This window comes from Alligator mississippiensis, chromosome 2, assembly GCF_030867095.1.
Source record: "Alligator mississippiensis isolate rAllMis1 chromosome 2, rAllMis1, whole genome shotgun sequence".
Classification (NCBI taxonomy): domain Eukaryota; kingdom Metazoa; phylum Chordata; order Crocodylia; family Alligatoridae; genus Alligator; species Alligator mississippiensis.
Window position 1 is genome coordinate 6284409 of NC_081825.1, and position 25088 is coordinate 6309496.

Below are 25088 nucleotides of genomic sequence, written 5' to 3' on the forward strand. Positions count from 1 at the left end.
TTTTTCTTTTTTTAACCAGATCATCTAACTTTTTATTTCAGAGGAAAATTTTGCATTATTTACTTTATTTACATAAACGTACTTCACATTTGGGTTTAAAATGCACAGACCTCCCAATAATTCTCTTGTTCCTGCTTAAATTAGCTGTTATTTTACAATACAAAAAATTATACCAAAAAACTGCAGTCCTAAATGTGTGTATGTATAACACCCACAATCCCCAGCCATGAAATAGTTTACAATACTTACTCAGTATTTACATATGAATGCAAGAAATGCTAAATTATACATATTAACAAACTAAGCTCAAGTCTGAACACAAGAATTGTAAATAATTACAGAACAAAACCAAAAAAAAAATAAAAAAATGCCAGAGACAAAATTAGTTTGAGGATCCTAGTGTAAAGAACATTTATTATGCACGGATTTCAGAGGAATATAAAACCTATTTTCCTCTTTTTTAAATAGACCAATGTATTTTACGATCCTCTCCACACAGCACTGGTTTTTTTCCCCCATGGAGAGGGCTGTGGGGCAGGCGGACAGGGGAGAAATATCTAAAGGACTTCAGTACCTGGAAGACACCCAAAGGTAGTTTGTACAGTTTTAGAAAGACACGGTAAATTGGGAAAAACAGTCCTGATCCCGAAGCAGGAAAAAACCCAGTGTTGTGCGTCACCGTAGGCATGACACTAGCGCGTAGGCAACGTATTGCGTTGAAAGCAATTACAGCAGAATGCGAGGTGTCGACTAAAATTATCTACAGTGTGTCAGCAAAGTAAGAGCATCTCTTTAACCTCCCGTCCCGTTTCCTCCCACCCCCCCAAACTCGTGTGAACATCTTTAAACAAAGACTTAAGTGGCACTTCTGCATTTAAAACATGCACGTTTCTTCGCGGAATCGGCTCTTGCAGCTTCGCGGAGGAGCGTCCTGTAAGAAAAACGGTAGCGTTCCCCACAAGATTTCCTCTGAAAAAAAGAAAAACAAAATTTCCCAATGACCGTTAGCTTGTAAACTCAGACGGCTTCATTGACGTGTCGCCCTGGCACGTAGCAGCTGTTGTTTCCTTCGGGCAAGGCGCCGGCGCATTCATTGCTGTAGCCTAAAATATTTTTAAGGGTTCTCCAGCCAAAAAGTCAGCCGATTCAGAGACTATTGACCCTGAATCCTTAACTTTGGCTTCTGTGAAAAAGGAAAAAGAAAAAAAAAAGCTAGCGTTCCTGTCTGTTCAAGACCGAGAATTGGCCCTGCCTTCGAGATGTAGTGGGCTTGTGTTGGTTCGTGGGGAGATCTTGAGGCTTGCTTCCCGTCTCGTGGCCGAGCGTGCATTTCACAAGAGGCTCGTTAAAGCTAATTGAGGATGGGCCTCAATGAACGGCCCTTTTAAAAAGCATTTTATAACTTTTTGGCTGGTTCGCACTGACCAGAAAGAAAACGATGTACGCAACCCATCCAGGCGCGCTTGGTATGTACGCCAGCTTTAAGGAAGTGGCTGTCTGGCAAAAAGCGCCTTTTGCTCTCATCGCTCTTTGACTGTACAACGGCCTCCTGTTTTGGGACGCTACGTGTCCAGAACTCGGGTCCATCACGGGCGCCGCCATCCCATCGCACAAAGTCGGCGTTTAAGACGGTGCACTTCTGCCCCTAAAGACTCCGACGGCTCTAAAAAGACATACCCATCACCCTTGCCCCTATACAAGTTGCTAAGCAAAATGACTGTAGTGTTTGCCTATCATAGACGTGAAAGAAAACATCCAGATAAAAAATGAGGGGAAAAAAAAAAAGGACATTAGTGAGCAAAACGAGGCTCTAATTATTATTTTAGAAAGCGAGCGGCACCAACGCGCTGTTCAGAACCGAGAGAGCTGCAACGTTCCCCGTTCAAAACTAGTTTCCAAGAATAAAACTGATGCTTGGGCTCAGAGCTCGCGTGCTGAATTTCAACCAGTTATACACGCTTGAAAGCGGCGATTTCGAATGGAATTGCTGGCACCATCTTCTTAATGACGGGGGCTCGAACAGCACCACTGACTTAATCTCGTACGAAACGGCCGCTTTAAGTATATTTATTACCTGTTTCAAAGTCTGCGTGGTTTTTTGAAAATGGAAGAGCCATATTTCAAGCAATTTTGCTTATCTCACTTAAGTGAAATGCATTTAAATACATAAAAGTGTCAAGTTATGCCTCTCTGCTTTATATTGCAAGATCTCAGGAATTTAATTGGATGACTTTTTAAAGCTCTGGAAAGTTATCTAACACTCATTTTATGAAGAAGTTATTAAGACAAAACTCAGACATCTTTTAAAATGCATCAAAAATACATTAAATATTTTTTTTTCTGTTTTATGTACACTTCAAAGCGCTCAACGTCCTGCACACTGCTGTATAGTTTATGTACAAGTGCAAAATCTGTGTGTTATTTTTCATTTATTTACAGATTCTCCTGTGAAATAAGGGTATATATTGTCCCCCCGCCCCTAAGAAATAGAAGTGCGAATCATTCATGTTTGACACTGGCCTAGTGAGGAAATACCAGCAATTAGCTTTGCTCGCTTCATCCAATCCACCCTTAATATTTTTCATTTAAGCTGGGAGGCAACTTTTCACAGCAGAGATATGTGTATTCTCTTTTTGTGTCATCGGCATGGAAATAAGATACAGCCGGGCTGTACCCTAAAACATCTTTTTGTTTTATTTTTTAATTTTGTATATAAGAAAAAAAAAGTGTCACTCATTTATTTACAGGTTTTGGCTCTGTAAAAAATAAGCTTTTGATCTCCACTGCGCGTCTTCCCTATTTTTAAGCACCTGGACTCTGCGCTCCTTTGTGACGAGGGATGTGGGTTCATTTTATTTCTAAGCAATTAAGGAAGAACAATCTTAGTGTGTCAGACGCTCTCTGCGGGAACAGAAAGAGCTTTGAATTTCTTTTTAATGTAAAAATTAATTACAGTGAATGATCTGCATTTAGAAAGCCATCCCCATTCAGGAAAACAGGCAGTATCTTTGAAAGTGCATGCATTTGTGTTGTCCCAAATCAAATGGACTTCAGTCCAAAGTCAGGCGCTTTCCAAAATTGTACGTAGTGTTTTTTTTAATTCTTATTTCAAAGCAAGGTAAGACGCGGGTTTTCTGGACACTACACGTGCCTTCCACCTGGGGGCTGGCAAGGGGAGACATTTTCGTCTCGTGTTATTTCTCTGGCGTGATCTAATCCAGGTTAGCTCTACACACGGGAGACCTAACAAGATCGTTTCAGGAGAAGAATCTGGCTGAGGTAATCTGTGCATCATCTAATGTTTAAATCGACTAAAAACCTTCACTTCAGAGTCCCCCCCTTCCCCGGGACATTTAGTTTGCAGTTTTGGAAACCGATTAAGGGGGGCAAAAAATAGATGCATTTTCAATATGAAATTTTCCACCGTTCTGCTGCTTGCGTTGGAAGATGCATTCCAGTTTTCGTTTGCAGGATTATAGACTAATGGTTTTAAAAATGAACTTTACCACCACTGCTTGTTCCAAGAGGCAGTGCCACACATCACACGTGAGATTTTCCTTAATGGATTTTTTTTTTTTTTTAAGATGGGTAGGCTGTAGATTGCAAAAAACACAAAAGGGTTGTGGAAGGGGGGGCGGGGGGGATGTAGTTGCTTCATTTTTATCATGGGAAACAGGCCTTAATGGCAAACAGCATTCAGTAGTTGCTTGGCAGTTTTCATGCTATCCAATTTGCTGTTTTTCCTTTAATAAAAAATAACAAAGTCTCCCCCCCGGCACCAGCCTCCAAAACAACCTCCAACCTGGTGGCCTGAATGAAACTCAACCGTGCCACGATTACGGAGTAGCTACATCTTGTTTGGCACCTCGATTGTGTCAGCATTCACATCACACTGTTGGCTCCGAGAGGTCATGCGGTCACGCCACCGCTGTTCGTTCCTGGGTGGGTCTCGTTTGAAAAGCCACGGGGGACATGGAGGGGGATCTGGACTTATTCTTACACTAGATTCCAGCTAGTAGGTAGGTTCAAATTTCAAATCTAATAACCTTATTATCACCATTTTGAAGATCAAGCATGAAGACATGCAGCTCTTAATGGTGTATTTTCATCATACATCAAGCTCTCTCCTTCACTGATCAGTCGTTCTTTCCCCTACGCTCAAGTCAAGGACCTGAAGGTTGATGGGAGGTCCTAGCTTGAACATTCAAACACAAGCCAAATAGAGGTGCTCATTAATAAAGCTGTCTCTCAGGCTTGAAACTAGCAGGGCCTAAGCGTGCTGCTCTTTACACCCATTCTTTAAAGAGGCGATACATGTTCCTTTGATGAACGGTAGTGCTTGAGGTTCCTGGTAGAGTCTGGTCCTCCTCTAGAAGAGCACAGGAAACCAAAAAGGACACAGGAGGGACACTAAAGGTAGCATCAAGTAATGGTTGTGTAGCAGATGCAAAGTACACACCACCTCCATGTGCAACAACGAGCGGAAACCTCAGCATTTCCAGGAGACGGTGGGACTCGATTCGACTTTGCCTTCCAGACTCTGCTGCCTGGTTGGGAAACATCTCCTCTGACCGCAAAGATCTCTTACACAGGGCACAAACTGCCTCCGGTGCCCGATTCTGCGTAGGAACAAAGGAACGCAATTATGCTGAGCTTGTGTGTACTAATCCCCTCATTTCCTAGATCTGTTTAGTCTAGGCACTTGTGTGTGTGGGCGCACGCGTGCGTGTCTGAATGGACTGGGTTAAGACTTTGTAAACACCAGCTTCCTTTGAGAACAACATTTAGCTTCTGCAAAGACTGCATTTGAAAGCCCTAGCTTTCGATGTACAAGACTTGGTCTTTCCACTACCCTTGTTCTTTCCAACCTCGAGGCTATACAAACTATAAACAGCTACAGAGAAAAAGCATGACTTGCAGAGCTCCACCTAAACAATATGGGAATAAACAGAGATCAGTCCAATCACTCCATTTTAAATGCAAAACCAATGGTGAAGATGCTTTGAAGTTTAACATCGTGCTCACGTGCTGAGGGCTGACACCTGTAAACACCGCATCGGTTTGTTGGGGTTTTTTTGTACAGTTCGATAAATACATGTACGGCAAAGCACTTTCCATGTATAAACCTGAGTGTCGTTCGTTTTGTACTGCTGTCGTATTTACACTAACCGTCAATGGCGGCGAGATGATATTGCTGAACCTGCAATAAAATTAAATTCTGCTTGAACCTGAAACAAGAGGAGCAAATCAGGAGCCATGGGGTCAATAAAACTTAAGTGGAGCGGTCGTCGAACAAAGCCAACTATCGATGTGGGTGAGAAACAAAAAGGTTGGGTCCAAGGAAGTTGCGTTTTCCCAAGTGCTTCTAGTCTCTCGTATCACAACAGTAAAATCTCTCTCCCGCTGCTGCTGCTTCTCCTCTTCCACTTCCACTTGGTGTTGTTGTGTTTTGTTTTTTAAAACCCTAGATAGCAGTTTCTGATGTCCATGCATCAAATACAGGTTCCTGGCTGTGCGGGGAGTTGCTGTTTCCGATTTCGTACTGCTCCTGATTTCTCTTTGTAGGCAATTGGCATTTGCTGTGAAATGTCCACCAGAGCACTGGCTACCGCAAGACCTAAAAGAGTAAAGGTCATGGTTAGAGAAGCACAAGGCTCTGGCTGCAGGGGCAGAAAGTGTCCCCCCCCAGAAAGCAACGTCTCCTTCAGAGGTAAGAAGCATTTGACTGGCAGGGTGCACGTATTCAGAAGGAAGCTGCTTTTAAACAGCATGTGTTTTATTCAGTGTGATTGCTTCCTTCTCACCACCAAAGGCAAAAATATAAAATGTGGTATTAATGGATATAAAAGCCCTGATGTTCACGGAAACTGCTTTTATTCAGAGCAAGTCATCACACGGGAGAACAGTGATTTCCTAAAAGCACTAACGTGTGCTGGAAGGGGAAAAACAAAGGAAGATACTGTCATGGGTTGCTCTACACTTTCACCTAAGATTGCCTGTCGCGTGCTTGCTTCACAACAAGGGATGGCACAAGGTGCGCTGCCGCTAGTTGTCCTCGGGGAACCAAATGTCCACACACGCATGGACGCAGTCAGAGGGCAGGCCTAGCGTTTTTGCTTCTACCTTATTTTATTGCATGTAGCACACCTTTCACTAAGGGTCCCACTACAGGTTCAAATCAAAGCTGGGTAGAAACCAGCTATAAAGCTGTTATACAATATCAAGAACCAACTTTGTAGCTGGTTGGCTCTTTTTCTAGCTGGATGTACACTTTTACAGTATGAGAATTACACTGCATGTGTGGCCTGCCTAAATGTATTGTGCGACTAACCAGTTAATTGTACGAAAATTATTCGCACGTGTGGCTGGTCTAAACTTTTTGCGCGATTAACCAGTTGGTGGCGTGATATATGTAATGCGAGGCAGCTGCTGGAACTGGGTGGTGCATTATACAAGCAAAAAAATATGGTAACAGCAACTTCTGCAGCACAAGGATCTGCCAGGGGAAAGAGAAAGTAATGCTGGATGTGCCATGAGGAGGCAGCAAACTGAATGTGCGAGGCTCCCTCCCTACCTGATGTGGACGTTTTCTCTTTTCCCCTACCAGAAGCTTGTGCTGAAAACGCTGGCTGTCTCCCCAGCACAAAGAAGAGGGGCCAGGGAGTTTGGCTCAGTCAATAGCATCTGCAACAACCAGGAGCTAAGGGGTTAAACAGAACAGCCACTGTGTTTTGCTCCCCCCTGCAGCTGCCTGTATTTTCCTTGGGGGAAATACCATATTTAGCAATATTTTCAAAGAAAAATATTTTCCCATTGTTCCGCCTTCTAAAAACAAAGTGCGTATTTGGGGACATGTTGTAAGCGAGACAATACGGTAGGAGAAACTGCCTGGGATATGCAGCTTATGGTTTGGCAGGGGCCCAATTATGTCATGTAGCCACGGTAGAAGGGCTCCCAAATCTGCCTGAGAAGCTATGCATGTATTTAGGTCATTAGCTAGCAGTGGTCAAGTGAGCCAGTTTGGGTATGTCTACCTGGCGTGGATGATCTTGCTAGATGATCTTCTTCATAAAAGCTATTTCCACTGAAAGAGACTTGTATGTGTGTTCCTGAATAGATCTGTGAGATGCACCAACATCATGGCAATGGGAAGAGCATAAATGCCCAACCAATGGCCTACAACATCTTCTATTTTATTTGTTTTTGTAGCAGTGGGCAGGAATGACATGGCTTAGGTCTGAGGCAGGCCAGTGATAGGACCTACCTGCTGCCATGGTTTCTCCTGAGGTTTGAATGCTGCCAAAGCCCTCCATCTGTGCAGCTCAGATGCAATGGTACCAAAACCCAATCCGGCCCATGGGCTATAGCTTGCCAGCCCCATAACCTTAGTTAGACATCAAAGCACAAGACTATTGCTCACCTGACTGTCCAGGCGGTGGTATACCTCCTAGGCCTCGAGGCAACCTAACGAATACGGAGAGAACTGCTGCTTTGTTACCAAAGCAAGGCTCCAGTGCGATGGGCTTGGGAACAGTCTGTAGCAAACAAAAAGAAAAAGGGAAAAGCCCCTGTTACTTCACTGTCACATCCTTTTTCCTCTGCTCCATCTCAGTTTTCGGACATGCGGTGCTTCCTTTGCTTGGCAAATGCCCAGCATGTAGCTGGCAAAAACGGTCACTGGCACGTCTTAATAATCATAGCCACATTCATGATCACATGCACATTTACTGAATGAAATCCAACTACTGAGCAAAAAAAAAATCAAGTATTGCACAAAGTTTCTTCGTCCTCTTTGGTTTAATCACAAAAAGGCTAACATCAGGATTACATTTCCTCTTTGGAACAGATTGGCAATCTCAGATGGGTCAGACCACTATCGTTTATGGGACGGTTCCACTTCTATTTGAACAGCTTAACTCAATATGACGCCCTCTCGCTCCTTTATATCTTTGTGCCATTCTCCTGCGGTGCTGCCTGGGGACCGGGTTTAATTTGTTTGAAAACCAAGTGCATGCGAACTCTGATGCGATGCTCCAAAATAAGTTTAAATGGTGTAAACCTATTTAATTTAATAAGGCTTAAACCCCATGGTGTGTACAGGTGCACTAAGTGTCTAGTGCTGGGAAGGAAGTTGAGGGAAAAAAAAAGACCCCCCATAACTGTTCTTTTTTCCTCTCATTCCGTCTATGGTCTCCCCCATGCTCTCAACAGGTTTTGTATGTTATTTTCCTTTGAAAAGATCCAAAAAAATGCACTCAAATCAACAGTGGCACTTTAGTAGCAACGTGCAGCTTTCTCTGTACAGTTCTTCTGGAGAGTCACTGTTTGCCTAAGTGAAAAATGATTTGCTAGGTGCATTTGGTTATGGCTTGCTCTACAATTTGAAAGCATATCACAAGACTGGATGCTCAGAGGCGGATGGGTGGGTGTATCCCTGGTATTACCCTTGCCTCGTGTGAGCTGAGCTGTTGCCTCTCTAGCGCTCTCTCTCTCTTGCCGTGCAATTGCCTTTAGCCTCTTCAGAAGCTTTGAAGGGCTGCGCGAAGTGCTTTGAGAGGCTGAGAGAAAACGTGAATTGATAACTGCAAAGGGGGAGATCTCCCCAAGGCACAAAGGACAGGCAGGCAGCGGGAACTGGGTATTCAAGTGACCTTGCGTGCCTTTGGAAACTTCCCCCGACGTGCACTGATTCTTAATATCAAACTTTTTATTTGAAAGGATCAGCAGCTAATTTCAATGGGGTATGCAGTGAACGGATGAGCTAATTAAAAAAGTGACATGCTCGTTTGCCTTTTAAAAGCAGCAGCACGGCACAAAAATTAAAACCCGCCGTTACCTGAGTGAAGCCTGGATTCTGTGGGCAATCAGGCGCACGCTTTCCGTTTAATACGGGACTACAGAGCAGTACGTTAAGGGCACGTGTCAATGCTATATCAGCCTAAGAGCTGCAATTTTGTTTCATATCAGCAAATCGCCACAGAGGGCTTTTGTTTAATTCGTTCTGCTTTGCGGTTTTTAGTTTCCTGTTGATTATGAACACGCAGCACCTAGCCGATTCCTCAATACTAATGAAATAATTATTGCTTATTTCATACGGCATAAAATTGTAATACTGTATTTAAAAAGCTCAACACAGATTCAAATATAACCCAAGAAACTGAAAAGGGAGCAGGAATCAAACAAGGCAATTACACTGCTAGTGCCTACTAAGGAAGAAAAATGGGGGGAAAAAAAAAAAGATACAACAGCTGGCAAAACCCAACTTAAAAACTGCCTTTATCTCATATATGATTACAATGATTTATTAGCAGGTGCAACGTAGACAAATTCATATTTTTCCTCATAACAGTTTAAAATGCAGGCTGCTTTGTTTATGACTGCACGTCTTTACCCTTTGCCCTTCCCAACAAAAGGCTCATGCCCAAAATGATATTTTCCCCCACAAAGCAAGGGAACACGCATTTGTGCTATATTCTACCGGCAATTCAATTACTAGAGGTAATGGAGAGTGTACGAGGAACTGAAGCAGTGCACCACACGCGGGCTTCCTGTGCAAAAAGTTTATTTTCATTTCCAAAATGACCCAAATGCAGATTTTTATCCACCTTCCACCGCATAAAAATGTTGCCGAATTGGTGGGATGAAATGTAGCGCTGCAGCATCACCCCGGCTTCATCTCACCCCGAGCTTCTGCAACAGCAACTGGCAAGGACCCAAGGGAACCAGACGGCATGCAAGAAAGAAACAGGGTGAACGAGATGATGCTGCAGTGATATAAAACTAATTGGTTTTATAATTTAAGTTTAATTTATTCTCTTTTCATCATTACTGGCTTATAAAAGCCCTTTGCTACCCTACTCCCTCCTGGTTTCATAGACATTAGGGCTGGAAGGGACCTTGGAAGATCATCGAGTCCAGCCCCCTGCCCAAAGGCGCTCTGTTGAAATAAAAGCAATGCAATATGTGATGGGCAGGCGAGGCGATTCAACAGCAAGCTCTCTCTCTCTCCTGTCAATGCAAACAGATCATCAGACAAAGCGTTAGAAGGGACTTCCCAGGTCTGTTCAGTCCTGTTCCTCTTTTCCGCAGGCAACCATAGCCTGCCATCAATGCTTCTCAGCTGAATGGAGCCCATCTTCAAACCAGCTGCGTTTCCCCCGCTATTCCTGCTTAAATAGTTGCTTTGGATCCTTGCTGCTCAGATTATTAGAAGCCATCTCCTTACTTCCCAGCTGGATTTATTCCTGGCTGCTTTATAGGGTTGTTGGTTGTAGCTGTGTTGGTGTACGGACATCAGACAGACAAGGTTCTTTGGGTAGATGTGATCTCTTTTATTAGACCAACTAAAACGTTGGAAAAAACCTGTTCTTTGCAAGCTTTCAGGCACAAACAACATTCTCCAGGCATAGAGAAGAAGGGTGTTTGTGCCCGAAAGCTTGCAAAGAACAATTTTCCAACGTTTTAGTTGGTCTAATAAAAGAAGCACATCTACCCAAAGGACCTTGTTTGGCTGGTTTATATGCATTTGTCCTTGCGCCATCATTGTCCTTTCACTCAAAGAGTTCTTCTCCCTCCCTGGAGGGTATCCCCCCCACCCGGCGTATTTATGGACACCAGGCATACCCCCTCAGCTTCTCGAGTCTCCTTGTGTAAGCTCTCCATTTCTCTGCTCATCCTATCAGGCATTCGCTGCACGTGTTCCAGTCTGAATCCACCTTCTATTCCATTTACCCTTTTCACAGCCACCCCTCGTTGGCCATGGATCAGCATTCATGTCATGCCAATTGTCGGTACCTGGTCCGCACCAGGAAGACTAAAGATGCTCCTAGCTATCTGAACTGAAAACTTTTCAAGGCTGTTGGTTGTAGCGGTGTTGGTCTAAGGACATAGGCAGATAGGCTAGGGACAGAAGTTACACATAAACCGGTTTAAGTGATCGCAAACTGGTTTAAACCTGTAACAAAACAGAAGCTCAGTGCACATAAACCAATTTCAAAATGTCTGGAACTGGTTTAAAATAAACCTAGTTGAATGTAGTATCAGATTTAACTGATTCAGGTCCAACCAGTTTAAGGAACTTCTGTCCCAGGCCATAAGGTTCTTTGGGTAGACGCGATATCTTTTATCAGACCAACTAAACAAGAACTTTTCCCGGTGTTACTACCACTAACAACCCAGACGTTGTGCAGTCCTACAGCTTTCATGCCATTGGGCCTGCACTCCAAACCTTACAGCTTAACGCTGAGGGTCTGCCAAATGCCAAGCAAAGTCTGACTGAGAGCCACACCACCTCTGTGTTGCCTCAGTTTCCCCTGGGATTTCTTAGCACAATGACGACGTCTTCTTACTCTACTGTTTTTAACTGGTGAGTCCCTAGCTCATGGCAGACACTCTAATTATTTGTTCCTAAAGACATGACCTTGCACTTTCTGTGGTTAAATTTCACCTCGTTTCCACTACTCCAGTTCTCAAGGTCACCTGATTTACCCTGTGTAATATTCTGATCTTTCTCTCCGTATTGCTACGCCTCTCAAATAGATCTCCCCAGTTCTGAGCTCAACATAGTGAGGTGGGGTTGAACTGCTGAACATGCTCTTTTTGGCATCAGCTATAGAAAGAGACCCTACCCTTTTGCAATGCAAATTCTGTGCCCGTTTCAGAGTCCTGGCTAATTTCTCAGTTAAGTATTTACATTCTGTTTCCCTAAAAGTCCACAACAAGGTTATTTTGTCCGGGTATTTTTCCACTTCCCTTGCTAAAGTCTTCAGGCCCACTGTGTGTTATTAAACAACTGTCAACAGTTTGCCATCAAGATGTCTTCACGTCTGTGGTTGACAAAGTGATTCATGGACATACAATTGGTACAATGAGGTAGTCAAATCTGTTGCCTCTTTTCTGTTTTATTTGGAAGACGTGCGCAGAATAAAATGCAAGATCGATCCCCAAGCCTGTATGAAAACTAAGTGCCTGGCACTGCCTATCATCATAGACTGTTTTGCTGAGACAGCTTGTCATTAGCAACAACAAAGATGGCACACAAGACAGAATAAAGCCCCATGAATTTATTTTTGACAGCTCCTTCTCAAACACCTGCTTTGTGAACTGACTCTCATCAGCAGCTCTTCTCGTTTGATGATATAATTCATGCGTCAAGTGATGAGGACATTTAATTGGACACGAGCAACGGGTCAACCTGTAGCAAAGGGCATGCTTTGCCCTCTTATTACACATATGGCACCCAATCTCCAGGCAATATGTTGTACACATGTGCAAACAAGCTGGTGAATGATTCAAATGCAGTTTCCTGAGTATTTTGACTTTGGATCTAGCCAACAGTCTGTAGAGGTACAGCTGGCATCACCGCAGACCTTGGCATCATCATATCACTTACATCTCGACATATCCTACGCAGGTAGAAAGTCCTAGTTCCCATGGGCTGCAGCACTGAAGCCAGGAGGTTCTCAACAGGGGCAGGACCATCCTGCACAGCATGTCCCCAAACTTAAATTGAGAGCTCTAGGTCCTACACCAACACAAACAACCCATAAGCAGAAGACCTGATAGTCTTGGTAGTGAGTTTTAGTTTCACTAGACAGGTACTTCCAGGATACGCCATGGAAAGGTAGGTAAAGGGCACTTCCATCATGAATACAATCTCCAGCAGATCATTCAAACTCTCTACCATTCAAGGAGGGGGGAAAAAAGAAAAGAGCACAGACTCTGAAGAAGAGAGTCCCCCACAACGGTCAACGTTGACACCAATACTTTCCAATGTAGATACTTCAGGCTTCCCAAGTACATCTAAGAAACACATGTAGGCTGACGATGTCGCCACAGAAGCCCAAGGAGCAGACATGACAGAAATGGAAGAGAGACAGTACTAACACGGACCTCATTGCTAACCATCTCCACAAATGACACTTAAAGTTGAGCATCAATAAATCAGTATTGTCACTCTTCCACCTGGACAATCCTTGAGCCAAGAGCACATTGACTAGACAACCGCATCCTTTCCCATGAGCATACCCCAACCTACCTAGGAGTTGCATCAGAGCATTCCCTCACCTATAAATATCACATCTAGAAGGTCAGCAGTCAAGTCACTGCGTGGGTAGCTGTCTTAAGATGTTTAGCCAGCACAACATGGGGTGCCAACTTCCAAGTGCTCAGAGCCACGGCACTTGCAATGGTGTACGCACCAGGAGAAGACTGTGCCCCCGTATGGTCCAGAAGTTTTCACGCTAAAAGCTTGACGTTGTACTTAACAGTGCGCCGAGACTCATAACAGGTTGCACAACTTACACACAGACAGATTACTCCCTGTACTCTCATACTTTAGACCGAATGATATATGAAAAAAACCAACAGAGCCTAACGTCATCACTGGCAATAGAGGCAAGAGATGATGAAAATCACCTGCTCCATCAACTGTTAACTGAAGACCCAAACAGGTAGCGGTTTAAAAGTCATACACTATTTGTACATGAAGCCCACAAGCTCTCAGAAGAGACTGGGCATGATAAACCAAACCTGTGGGTGGCAATGTAGCGACTGCAGAGAAAGGTCAGACCTATTCCTACAGCATTTTAGACCAACACCAAACGAGTCCTCCATCGGGCACGACCTCGACAGACAAGTGTGGGTCAAGCTGAAGAGCCCAAGATCTGGATACAGACACTTCAAAACAACACTTGGCAATGTGAACATCTTGGACAGCCCCCTGCGTGGACGCAATGCCCGACAAACAGTGCAAGTTGCAACGCCCAGACGAGGCTGATGGAGTCCTGCACTGAGCGACGATACCGGAGAGCGGCCCATCGATCTGGAGGGTGATATCTGACGCCGTTCGCAAGACAGCAAGCGAGCAGATGATGTAGAAAGAGCCCTGAGCTCTTCATACTATTATTTCCATGGTAGGGACTGTGCTCCTCCGCAAGGAGTCCATGCGTTCCCCCTCCCTCCCGGTGAACAAAGCACCTACTTGCTCAGCTTTCTGTCTTCCATAAAACGAAGCCAAGCCGCTTTCCAGGCATCCCCGGTACAACAAAAGCTTCAAATCCTGCCTGTCTCTGGCCAGAACATCCCCTCCAGGCTCTTCTCCACGCAGGAGACTGCTGTTACAAAACGAGCATTGGCAGCGAGGCTACTGAAGGGCTCATGCTGGAGGTCAAAGCCCTTGTTCCACATCAAAAGGAGGCAGGCACAGCATGGACACCATGACCAGAGCCATAGCTCCTTTTGTGGTGGCAAATAATTGTGTTCTGGCTGCTATTTTCCTTTCAAAAGAACAGGAATCCAAGCTTCCAACACCTTTCAGTACCATAAAGCAATCTCTACAGGGAGGTTTTGATGAATTCATCACTGAAATATCTCAGCAATTCCACAGCCTAATGGGATGATAAAGCTTCTATTATGCAAATGTATGCAAATCAAGCACAGCCCTCAGACTCTTAACTCGGCACCGGTGTTGCTTCTGGGATCGACATGGTCGGATGGGTACATTTTGAGACTGTACAGGGTCTAACCCTTAGGATGAGTGATCAAGGATGACAGTTAATAGGATACACAGGTTGAAATGAAATCCACCTTAGCATCTCTGCCTTTTGATGGCCTCTTCATCCAGTGAATGCCCCAGGCACAACCGCAGCCAACACCCTAGTTGGCAAATCTCAGAGGCAACAGGAAGTGGATGGCAAAGAAATAAATCCCCTTTCCATTACGAACGAGGAAGGCTCAGGCTCGGAGAAGTTTGCAATGAGCTGCTGGTGCCATTCTGAAATGCGAGCGGAGAATTTCAGGGTCTAGGACAGGCACCTTTCACTAATACTTTTTCTCTTTGAATTAAAAAAGTAATACAGACAAAACGATACAGCTACTATCAACAGAAGCACTATTTTTTTTTTTCTGAGTAACAAGATGCTCGGAGTTGAGGCAGCCAAAAGGTGACTTCCACGTTAGGCCAGGAGACGTGTCCTCAGCTCTTATAAGTGGGGGTTGACCTGCTGTTTCAGATAATTATGCAGGCCTTATTTCCCTTATTCTTGTGCAGAAGGGGCACTCGGCTTTGCTATGGGTAATATTTAGAAAGAATGCCTTTTCTTTCTTTTTTTTCTTCACACTGCAAATTGAAAGCTAATGGTACTTTGCTAAATGCTCAATATATAAATGGCTCCACTGGCTTTTTGCAAAGAGTGGGAAATCTATCTGGGTTTTCTACGTGTCGCCCTATGGCGAAGTTGTTACTGCTCTGTGCATTAGCACTGCATCTTGGAAGTACTAAAGCATGGTGCAGTATCCACCCGTACTGCGCCGTATGCGTGGCGTGTGGTTTTTAGCATCTACTTTGCCATAGCGGCACGCTGTAAGCACCGCTACGACGTAGCTGCTGGTCACGTGTAGACACCCGTAGCATCAAGGGTAGACGCGTCCAGAGGTGATTAACCCAAGCTGAGTGATTTACATTGTTTTATGAATTCTGGTAGGTATTTCATGTGTATGGAGCACGTGCATTTACAGAAGTTAAACATGTTAAGAGACCTATTAAGTCACCTACATAAGCCACCTCACACAGCAACAGTCCTCCCACGCCAACAGCACAGTGTCCAGGGCTTTGTCTAGATCAATTCCAGGTGACCCAGGTGTTTTGTCTCCTCCAGCTCCCTTGGGAGACTATTTTGCATCTCAATGCTTGTCACAATCGGGCAGCACTGTGCAATGTTTAAAGATTTCTTTTTGATATTTCATCCTATTATTTCTATGTAGACGGTTTACATACAAAAGGTTCTGAAAGTAAGTGCTATGTAGCACATAAAATTAACGATGGTAGAATAATAAATATTCTGCGCCTGGCACTGAACATCAATTTTATTTCATTTCCGTCGCAAATTACAAGCATATTGGAGTTTTTAATTCAGTTACCGTGCAACATTGACAGGCCAAGGCAATTGCTTTCCAAATGTATTAAAAATACTGTAGGTCAAATGCAATTTTTATCAACAAGATCTTTCTGTGGCTCAATAGAGTCTTAAATAACCCTTACATGCTTTCAATTTCCAGTAAGGATACGTGCTTCACAGTCAATGAAATGGAAGCAAACTCCTATGGCTGGGAGACTGAGGTCTCTTCAAGTGGCTTCGAAGTGCAGAAAGAATCAGATGAGATTTGCAAAGATTTTTTAATTGACGATTAAAAACTGGTCAAGGGTTTGTAATGTAAGCTATAAGCAATTTCCCATAAAAATACAACATCACGTTTAAAAAAAATATCGCATCCTCAGGAATTTGTGCGTGTTCTCGGATAGAGATGAATTAGCTTCTTGTAATTATTTGCCATGCATGAATCTAGGTTAAGACTCCAAATTTATCTTTGAAATCTTGGTCATCGCAAGAAATTAGCCAGGCTAGAGTAAATCAATCCTTTTCCTTGAGTTCAAAAAAGTCTCAATACGGTGTTTCTGTATCCAGAGAGTTTAACAAAATAATTTTTTTAAAAGACATGCAGTCTTTCTGGGCTAACTACTAGCACAGTGAATAGCTCCAGATATGGGCAAGAGTAAACTTATTAACCAACAGCTCGTAGTAAATACCCCAAAATGTCACAAGCATATCAGAAGACACAGTTCTTTGGGTAAATCTGATATCTTTTATTAGATCAACCCAAATAGTTGGCAAAATTCTTCTTTGCAAGGTTTTGGGTATAAATACCCTTTGTCAGGCTGAGGAAGCACCTGCAGTTGGTTAGAAATATGCTTCCTCAGCCTGACGAAGGGTATTTATACCCAAAACCTTGCAAAGAAGAATTTTGCCAACTATTTGGGTTGATCTAATAAAAGATATCAGATTTACCCAAAGAACTGTGTCTGCCTGTGTCCTTAGACCAACGCGGCTACAACCTACACCCCTGTAGCAAGCATATCAATGTAAGTCACAGGGGCGAGAGCCAACTATACTCAACACACAACCACCCAATTTTAACAGAAGCAGGATCAAGTTAGACGTCTAACAAGCCGGGGGTGCAAATCTAGGTGAAGAAAAAGACTTGCAAATAAGTATGGTTCTCTTTTGAACCCCAGTCAGCTTTAAGTTACAAAACCTTGTGGCCACGTCTCACTATTTTCACTCATCTAAGCTAACGCTAGCGCTCCTTTTGATTCCCGCCCCACCGTTAGTTACCTTAGGGGCAGTGTAAAACAAGACCACACAGTACAGTTTGACCAGTAGCATACGGCAAATGTTGGAAATCCATCTTGATTTCCTGTGCCAGAGGGCCATTATTTTGTTACTTTCAACACTTGGCTGCTTTTTATAATACAAGGTGCATGTTAAAAGGATGAAACACAGAGGTCAGACGAAGATCTCAAACACAAGATACTTAAAACAACTCCCTGGCACGAAGGAATGCAAATCGGTCCTCTAAGATACTTTTCAGGAGCCGTTGGTATTATTAGACTGTCAATCAGAGAATGTATTCATTTGCACCAGAGGGAAAGGAGAGTTTTAAAAATCTCTTTCACTGAAAAGGTTACAGGATGCTCTCTCTCTAGAGCTATTTTTTTTTATCTGCTAAAAATGAAGGTATAGGTAATTCCAGCCACATCATGGGGCAGCAGAGCTGCAAACGTTGCTAGCTTTTCAAGCCTATTTATAAATACGTGGCTCTTGCTGATGCAGAGAAATGGAACAAGTGAAATGTTGCTTTTATTCTACTGATGAACAGAGAGACAGAGTCAGCTGTGTTAGTCTGAAGTCAGAGAAAAGGCAGTGGAGATTTGCTCCGTATAGACCAACTCTGATGTAGTTAGTCTATCAGGTGCACGCTTACCTCAATGCTATTTGAACGCAGGACTGGAAGAAGCCAGCTGGGTCATCAAGTCTGCCCCCCCCGTCACCACAATCACATAAGTGACATCTCTCCATCCTACACCCGTGTCCCAAAACACCCTCTTTTACCCTCTTACACAACACCAAAACGTACGTGGGACAGGAAAGACAACTGTTGCTGGCATTTGGTGAGGACCAACACATCTTGTATTATGTTACCACCAAGTATTTATGCCAAATCCAAATTAAAAGCAAACAAAAAACCCCCTCTCCCGAAACAGCTTATTTTACAGCAGAAACTTAAGATTTACACACCAGTCGTTAAGTAGAAATAATTCATTAAGGGAAGAGTTTATCTTTTGTTGCCTTCACAGTACAAATCGCCGCTAGAATACATCAGTTTCTAGTGGAGCTAATCAGTTTTGCACACCTGAGCTGCCCGCATGCTCTACTTTCTTCCCACCAGCAAATCTGTATTAACATTGTAGGTGTTCAAAGGGTACCATGAATTAGAAAGGGAGAGAACACAGGAAAGCAACACTCAAAGTAATTTAAAGATCAAAATGGATCGTCTCTTTTTGTTCTCGTGCTCATCTTCACCGCGATGTCACAGTAGCTATCCTAACACCTGTTTGCATATGCAGACTGCATGTCCCGAAGGGACATCTTGTTCCAATGCTAGCATCGCCCATTTTCAAAATTGGGTAGCTACCCACCAGCGGGCAACCTGTTGAATGGTTTGAGCTAATGTGCAAGCAGGAATACTATAGATGGTGAAGAAAAAGCGCAAAAACCCCAACCTGAGAAATAATGTTAGAATCAGAGACTAGCTACAGCATGCTTTGGAAATGAAGTGCAAATGGCCTCTGTTATGCATGTTAAATTGGATCATAATAGTTCTAGCCATGACATCTAGGAACAAACCATCCTCTGTAATAAGAGTATAGAAATTTCCATCCTGGATTAAGTCAGAGGTTCAGCTAGACCCATATCCAATCTCCCAAAGTGGCTAGTGCCCTAATTCCTACAAATAAGTTCAAGAAACCCAACAGGAAGAAGCTATAGGCAGACTTGCCTCCTCCGCAGTACATGCAAGAACAACGTGGGACTATTTCCAAACGGTGCTAGTGGTGGAAGTTGAATTGTGCTGCCAGGAAGACTGGTCTGCAGTTGAATAGATCTGAAGATTTCTCTTGTACCATGTATTTTTCCTCTCCAATTATTCCCATTCCTCCAGGTAACATCCCTCTGATGAAGTATCAATCATCCCTCTCTTCTCCACCCTTGATGAACGCCCTTCAAGTTTCTACAGCCAATTCTATCCCTCTCAACCCCTGATCAGACAAAGTCTACAGTACATACTACTTAGAGAGGAGGTGGGCAACCTTTTTAGCATGAGTCCCATACATTAAACCCCTCACCCTCTCAGAGTGCCACTCTGATCCCATCCTGCTGCCTGATCTGCTGCTCTGCTTTCTGCTCCCTGCCCTATCTGCTACTGCGCCGCATGAGTGCACCGCGCCACTTGTGCTGCAGACTGGCTACCGCAGACTTCGAGTATGCCTGCACTGCATTTGCCGCAGCTCACGGAGACATGCTAGGCAGCGAGCTCTTAATCTAGCTGCCTTGGGTATTGCAGGTAAAGCGGCACAGAATTTCAAAGCTAAATAAATACTGGGGTGGCGAGTCTACACTGAGCGGCACAGGCAGATTGCTAGCAGGACTTCTAACAAGATAGCTTAAAGCTAGCTCTAAACTACCTGGACAAGCTGCAGAGAGCGCAGTGACTGCAGCGTAGACATACACCCACAAAATCACTCCTTTAGTTCAGGGGCCAGCAATGCTCATGGGCCGAATCCAGCCTACAAAGAGCTTGGATCTTACCTACCAGGTGGGGAACTGAGAACATGGTGCCATGTGTATCGGCTCTGACCAGGAGCGAAGGTGTAGGTTGTAGCCGTGTTGGTGTAAGCGCATAGGCAGACAGGGTTTTTTGGGTAAATCCGATGTCTTTTATTAGACCAACTAAAAGGGTTGGAAAAATTCTTCTTTGCAAGCTTTCAGATACAAACACCCTTCGCCAGGCTGAGAAAGTGCCTGCAGTTGGTCTGGATGGAAGAGAAAAGCAGCCAGAAGCCAGCAGGCATGCGAGAAAGCCAGTCAGTGCAAATGCAAATGGAGGCAGCCAGCTCTGACCATGCTTTTTGGCACTGAACGGCAAGCGGAGGCTGCATCAGGATGGCAGGAGGACAGCAGCCCTCGCCAGAGCAGGGAGGGCTGGAGCGTTGCCTGCCAGCCCCTGCTCTGGTTATCTGTTGCTCTTCGGTGAACTCCTTGCATTGCATTCATTTCTAACGCTGCAGTGCTCAGAGAGAGAGGAACGCACAATTCTGCAGGAATTCACACCATGGCTGTACAAGTGATTCTGCATTTTAAATGGGTTTTCCTCCTTCTGAGGTCTTTCAAAGGCCTGCTTCATGATCTTTAGTGCTAGCTGCCTGGCCAGCTAGCTTCTCTCCTGCTCTTGCTGGTGCTTATAACTTCTTACACGTTTAATATGAATCCCAAGAAATGTTAAATACAAATGGACCGAACGCAGATGACAGCAGTGCCCCACTTCCGCTCTCCATCCAGGCACCGTCATTTTTTCTCTGCAGCGTCACAGGCAGAACCGTCAGGAAGCTTTTCATCCAACCCAACAGTATTTTTATCCAGGCCGATACAAGTTAATCGTCAGATTGGCAGGCCAAGCATGTATCACTTTTTCTGCTCCTTTAAACACAGTAAGCAACTGTGGGGATTGGATGCTTCATAATGGGACAATTAAGAATTTGCAAGCGAGACTAATTTTGACTCCTCGAATGTTAACGCAGTGGAATTACATGCATGTCCACACTTCAAAGGAGTAGGGCGTTCCTAAGAAAGCCGCAAACTGTTTTCCTGACAAAACATTTCTCTTTTGGTCCATTCAGGCAGCTCTCAGTCGTGAATAGCCTCCAGTTTGCAGACGGGGATAAGGTTTTATCAGTGCTGGATTCTTAGTCTGGAGAGCTTGACATAGCACAGGGAAGGCTGCAGTGCAGACCACCCCTCATAGCCATTCCCGTCTTGCACAATCACTTGACAGCCGCTCTCCAGGTTTCCAGCACAATTCGTTTGACCGCTTAAAGATGCATTTTTACCAGGCAACTGCTTTTTGTTGATCCCTTGGGTGTTTTTACTCAAGATAATTTTCACTGTACTATACTTCATATATATAAATTACTGCCTATGGCAATTCGTTGCATGTTCTAACCCACAAAGATACCTAAAAACTCAAAGCCAATCAACACAAAGAAACCCTCCAGAACTTCTACTTGAAAAATGTATTTTAAAGACTGCTGCTGATGAGCTGGCAAGGGAGTTCCTTAATGAGAACGATTTGAACAAGAGTCTGACTTGTAGTTACTTGGTCTGAGACATCTGCATGGGGGTCTAGTGACCATTAGTCTTAAACACAGGATCACAGGCATGAGGGCTGGAAGGGACCTCAGGAGGTCACATCTAGTCCAACCCCCTGCTCCATGCAGGACCGGCCCCAACTCCATCATCCCAGACAAGGCTTTGCCTACCCAGGTGTTAAAAACTGCTCTGGGGAGGTGTTCACAGCTGCTCTGGGGAGCTTGTTCCAGTGCTTTACTACCCCCCAAGTGAGAGTTTTTCCTAATATCCAACCTCAACTTCCCTTGCTGCAGCTTGGGCCCATTGCTCCTTGTCCTGTCACCTGCCCTCACTGAGACCAGCCCAGCTCCATCCTCTTTGCAGCCCCGCTGCAGGGAGGTGAAGGCTGCTATTCAATCCCCCTCGGTCTTCTCTTCTGCTGAGTAAATCAGCCCAGTTCCCTCAGTCTCTCCTCACAAGTCATGACCCTGAGCCCCCAAACCATTTTCACTGCCCTCCACTGGACTCTCTCCAACCTGTCCACTTCTTTTCTGTAGCGGGGGGCCTGAAACTGGACACAGGACTCCAGATGTGTCCTCACCAGTGCTGGATAGAGAAGAATCGCTTCCCTCAATCTGCTGGCAATGCTCCTACCACTGCAGCCCAGTATGGCATTAGCCTTCTAGTATCATAGGAATGGATCCCACAAAGTCATCTAGTCCAGCCTGCTGCTTAGGACAGCATCATCCCTAACTAAACCCTAACCAGACACCCAATTCAGATGTCTGTCTAACCTGCTCTTGAAAACTTCCAGGGATGGAGATTGCACAGCTTCTCTAGGTGCCTGTTCGAATGCTTCACCACCCTCAAAAAGCTCTTCCTAATCATCAACCTCAATTTCCGCTGCTGAAGCTTGGGGCCATTGCTCCTAGTCATGTTCCCGATGTCCACAGAGAAAAGCTCATCTCCTTCTGCTTTATAACTGCACTTCAGGTATCTGAAGACTTATCCACCCTCTCCCAGTCTTCCCATCTCAAAATTAAGTAATCCTAGTTTTTTCAGCTTTTCCACAGAAGTTATGCTTCCCAAGCCTCTATTCATTTCTGCCACTGGACTCATTCCTCTTTGTCCATACCTTTCTTGAAGTGCGGGGCCCAAAACTGAATACAGTAGCCCCAGGTGAAGCTTGGCCAGTGCTGAGTAGAGTGGAAAAATCACTTGTATAGATTCATAAGAGACACTCCAGTTAAAACAATCCAGTACATTGTCAGTTAAATAAAATACAGCGACAAATGCACACTGTGGGCTCAGTCGGCTTATGGTCCACTGTAACCCCCAGGTCCTTTTCTGTAGTGCTGCCACGGATTCCCCAGCTCGCATTTCTGCATGCAATTAGTCTATCCCAAGTGCAGGACTGCATTTGTTCTTGTTGGACTTCACCTGGCTGGTTCTGGACCATTTCTCTATTCTAGCCAGGTCGTTCTGGATCCTAGCCCAGAGCGTCTGCAACTCCACCCAACTTGGTGTCACCTGTATATTTACTAAGCGTGCACTCAATCCCATTGCCCAAATCATTAATGAAAATATCACACTGAGGACAGACCCCTGGGGAATCCCACTTGATACCTCCTTTCAAAAAGTTAGAGAGCCACTGATGACTACTTGTTGAGCACGATAATGCAACCAATTATGTATCCATCCTATATCTATGTAGCTTATGAATGAGATTGCAGTGGGAGACCATGTCAAAAGCCTTGCCAATAATCAAGGTACACAGCATCTGTTTGCTCTACCAACCAGTTATGTATTTACTTTTGTCGACGTATGTCCTTAGCTTATGAGTGAGATGGCGAGGCTTTTGACATGGTCTCCCACTGCAAATAATCAAGGTGCATCACATCTGTTGCTTTACCAATGAGTTATGTACCTATCTTTTGTCAACGTATATCCTTGGCTTACTAAAGAGACTGCAGTGGGAAGCCGTGTCAAAAGCCTTGCCAATAATCAAGGTGCATCACATCTGCTGCTCTTCCCTTAACGAGAATCTGTCACCTTATCATAGAAGAAAATCAAGTCAGCCAGGCATGGCTTGCTCTTGGTGAATTCACGCTGGCTGTTCCTGCTTCTGTTCTCTTCTAAGTCTTCAAATACGCTTATAAAAAAGTTGTATCATTCAGCAGAGCATTCAAACAGTTGTGGCCAAAAAAAAAAATCAGTGAATTTTGTCAGAGCCAATCAAATCTTAGAAGAGAATTGTGATCTAGCAGGTTTCTGAAGGGAGGGAAATTACCTGTTGCCTAGCTGCACACTGCCATAGGAATACTTTCCCTGCAGGTAAATCACTCTCCTACTATTATGTACCCCAGGAAAAATACTAATTGAAAACACGATTCTAATACTGTCCAGCTGGAAAATATTAACTTCGAATGGAACTGGCTTGACATACGCTGCCAGTTGGCCATGCACAATGGAAAAGGAAATGAGCCTCTTGCAGACAAACCACCCCTTGTTGCACTTCTCTTTGATTCCCGCCCCCTTGCCCCCCACACACGGATGAATCAAAGGATTTGGGTTAATAATGAATTTATTTGTGGGGTACAGTGTGCTTGCAGTTAGCACTAAGAAACCGGGATTTTTTGTGCCAAGCTTGTTAAAGGAAGGACAAGCAAAATGAAGGCTCAACAAAGGTGGTAGGATGGTAAAGGTGACTGGATAACCACTTATGGTCCCATCACTTGCCTAGTATTTTTGTTCTCAAGTCTTCCTCTGCTAACAGGAAAACAGTAGGCAATTTAACCGCCCCCCCAATTTTCTAGCATACAAATTAGCACTTTTTCCTCCAAAAACAGCTGCTGGAAATTGGGGTGGGCATTATAAGTAAGGAAATATGTTAAAAGCAGTTTCTCCCATTTAAGCTTCTGTCAGGCAAAAACAAAAGTACCGCATGATCCATAGGGAGCAGAGCAGTGAGCAGACTCATTTACTTTGCTGCTGCTACTTATGGCAAGGAAAGATTTTTCTACTCTATTTTGCCTTCATAAAAAAGGCATGGGTCTTATTCCGGGATGTGCTGTATGGATGTATATTTTTATGCCAGGGATGTATTTGGTAGCCCTGTTGTTCAGACACAAAAAGAAATGCAAAGCTCTAAAACTCTTGCTTTAGAGATGATACCCTGTATTAGGCCAACTAAGAAATCACAAAGAAAAAAAGATAATTTTTAGTTGGTCTAATAAAAGGTATCATCTCTGAACCAAGAGTTTTAGCGTTTTGCGTTTCTTTATGCATGTCAGAGATGTGGTTTTCTCTTGCCTGCGGTCAACAGGAGACGGGCAAGATGAGAATCCTTCTCTAGCCTCTTACTCTCCGTACTTGAAAAGTTGACCTCACCATCAACTCCTGAGACTTGTAAGGAGATCAGGGACTGCTATGCTTGACAAATCAGATGAAGTAGATGATGGGTAAAGAGAAGGTAGCCCAGGGAAAGGAAGGAACCTAGTACCAAGCTTAGGAAGGAGATGAATGAAGTCCTGACCGTGATGTTATTGAGAGAGGAGTTGTCCAATACTGAAGAAAAAAACAATGAATAGATGATAATCAATCGCACTTCGACCTGTTGTGAAGTTGGGGTTGGGGGGAGAAGGGTGGGGGACACCATGAGCCTTGTTTTGCTCCAGGCTAATCCCTCAGGAGCAGTGTTTTCTACTAGATTTTTTCTAGAAAAAATTAGGTTAAGTAATGGAAAGAAGAGGATGGGGAAATGCCTGAAGAAAGGCTGGTTTCATATAGCATCCAACAGTCTACCACCTGTGTTTTCCGTTCCAATACCGAGTGCCAAGCTGGGTGTTT

The 25088-nt window shown here is 44.2% G+C and overlaps 1 protein-coding gene across 1 annotated transcript in view; it reads right to left on the reverse strand.

Annotated features, from left to right (window-relative positions):
- ATRN (attractin) overlaps positions 1–25088 on the reverse strand; it is a 245943-nt gene continuing 220855 nt past the window's right edge. The window contains exons 28-29 of the mRNA XM_014597094.3: positions 7421–7535; positions 1–5617 (exon numbers count right to left, since the gene is read on the reverse strand). Of these exons, the coding sequence (XP_014452580.1) occupies positions 5493–5617; positions 7421–7535 (240 nt within the window). The 3' untranslated portion in view covers positions 1–5492. The remainder of the gene's footprint in view (positions 5618–7420; positions 7536–25088) is intronic.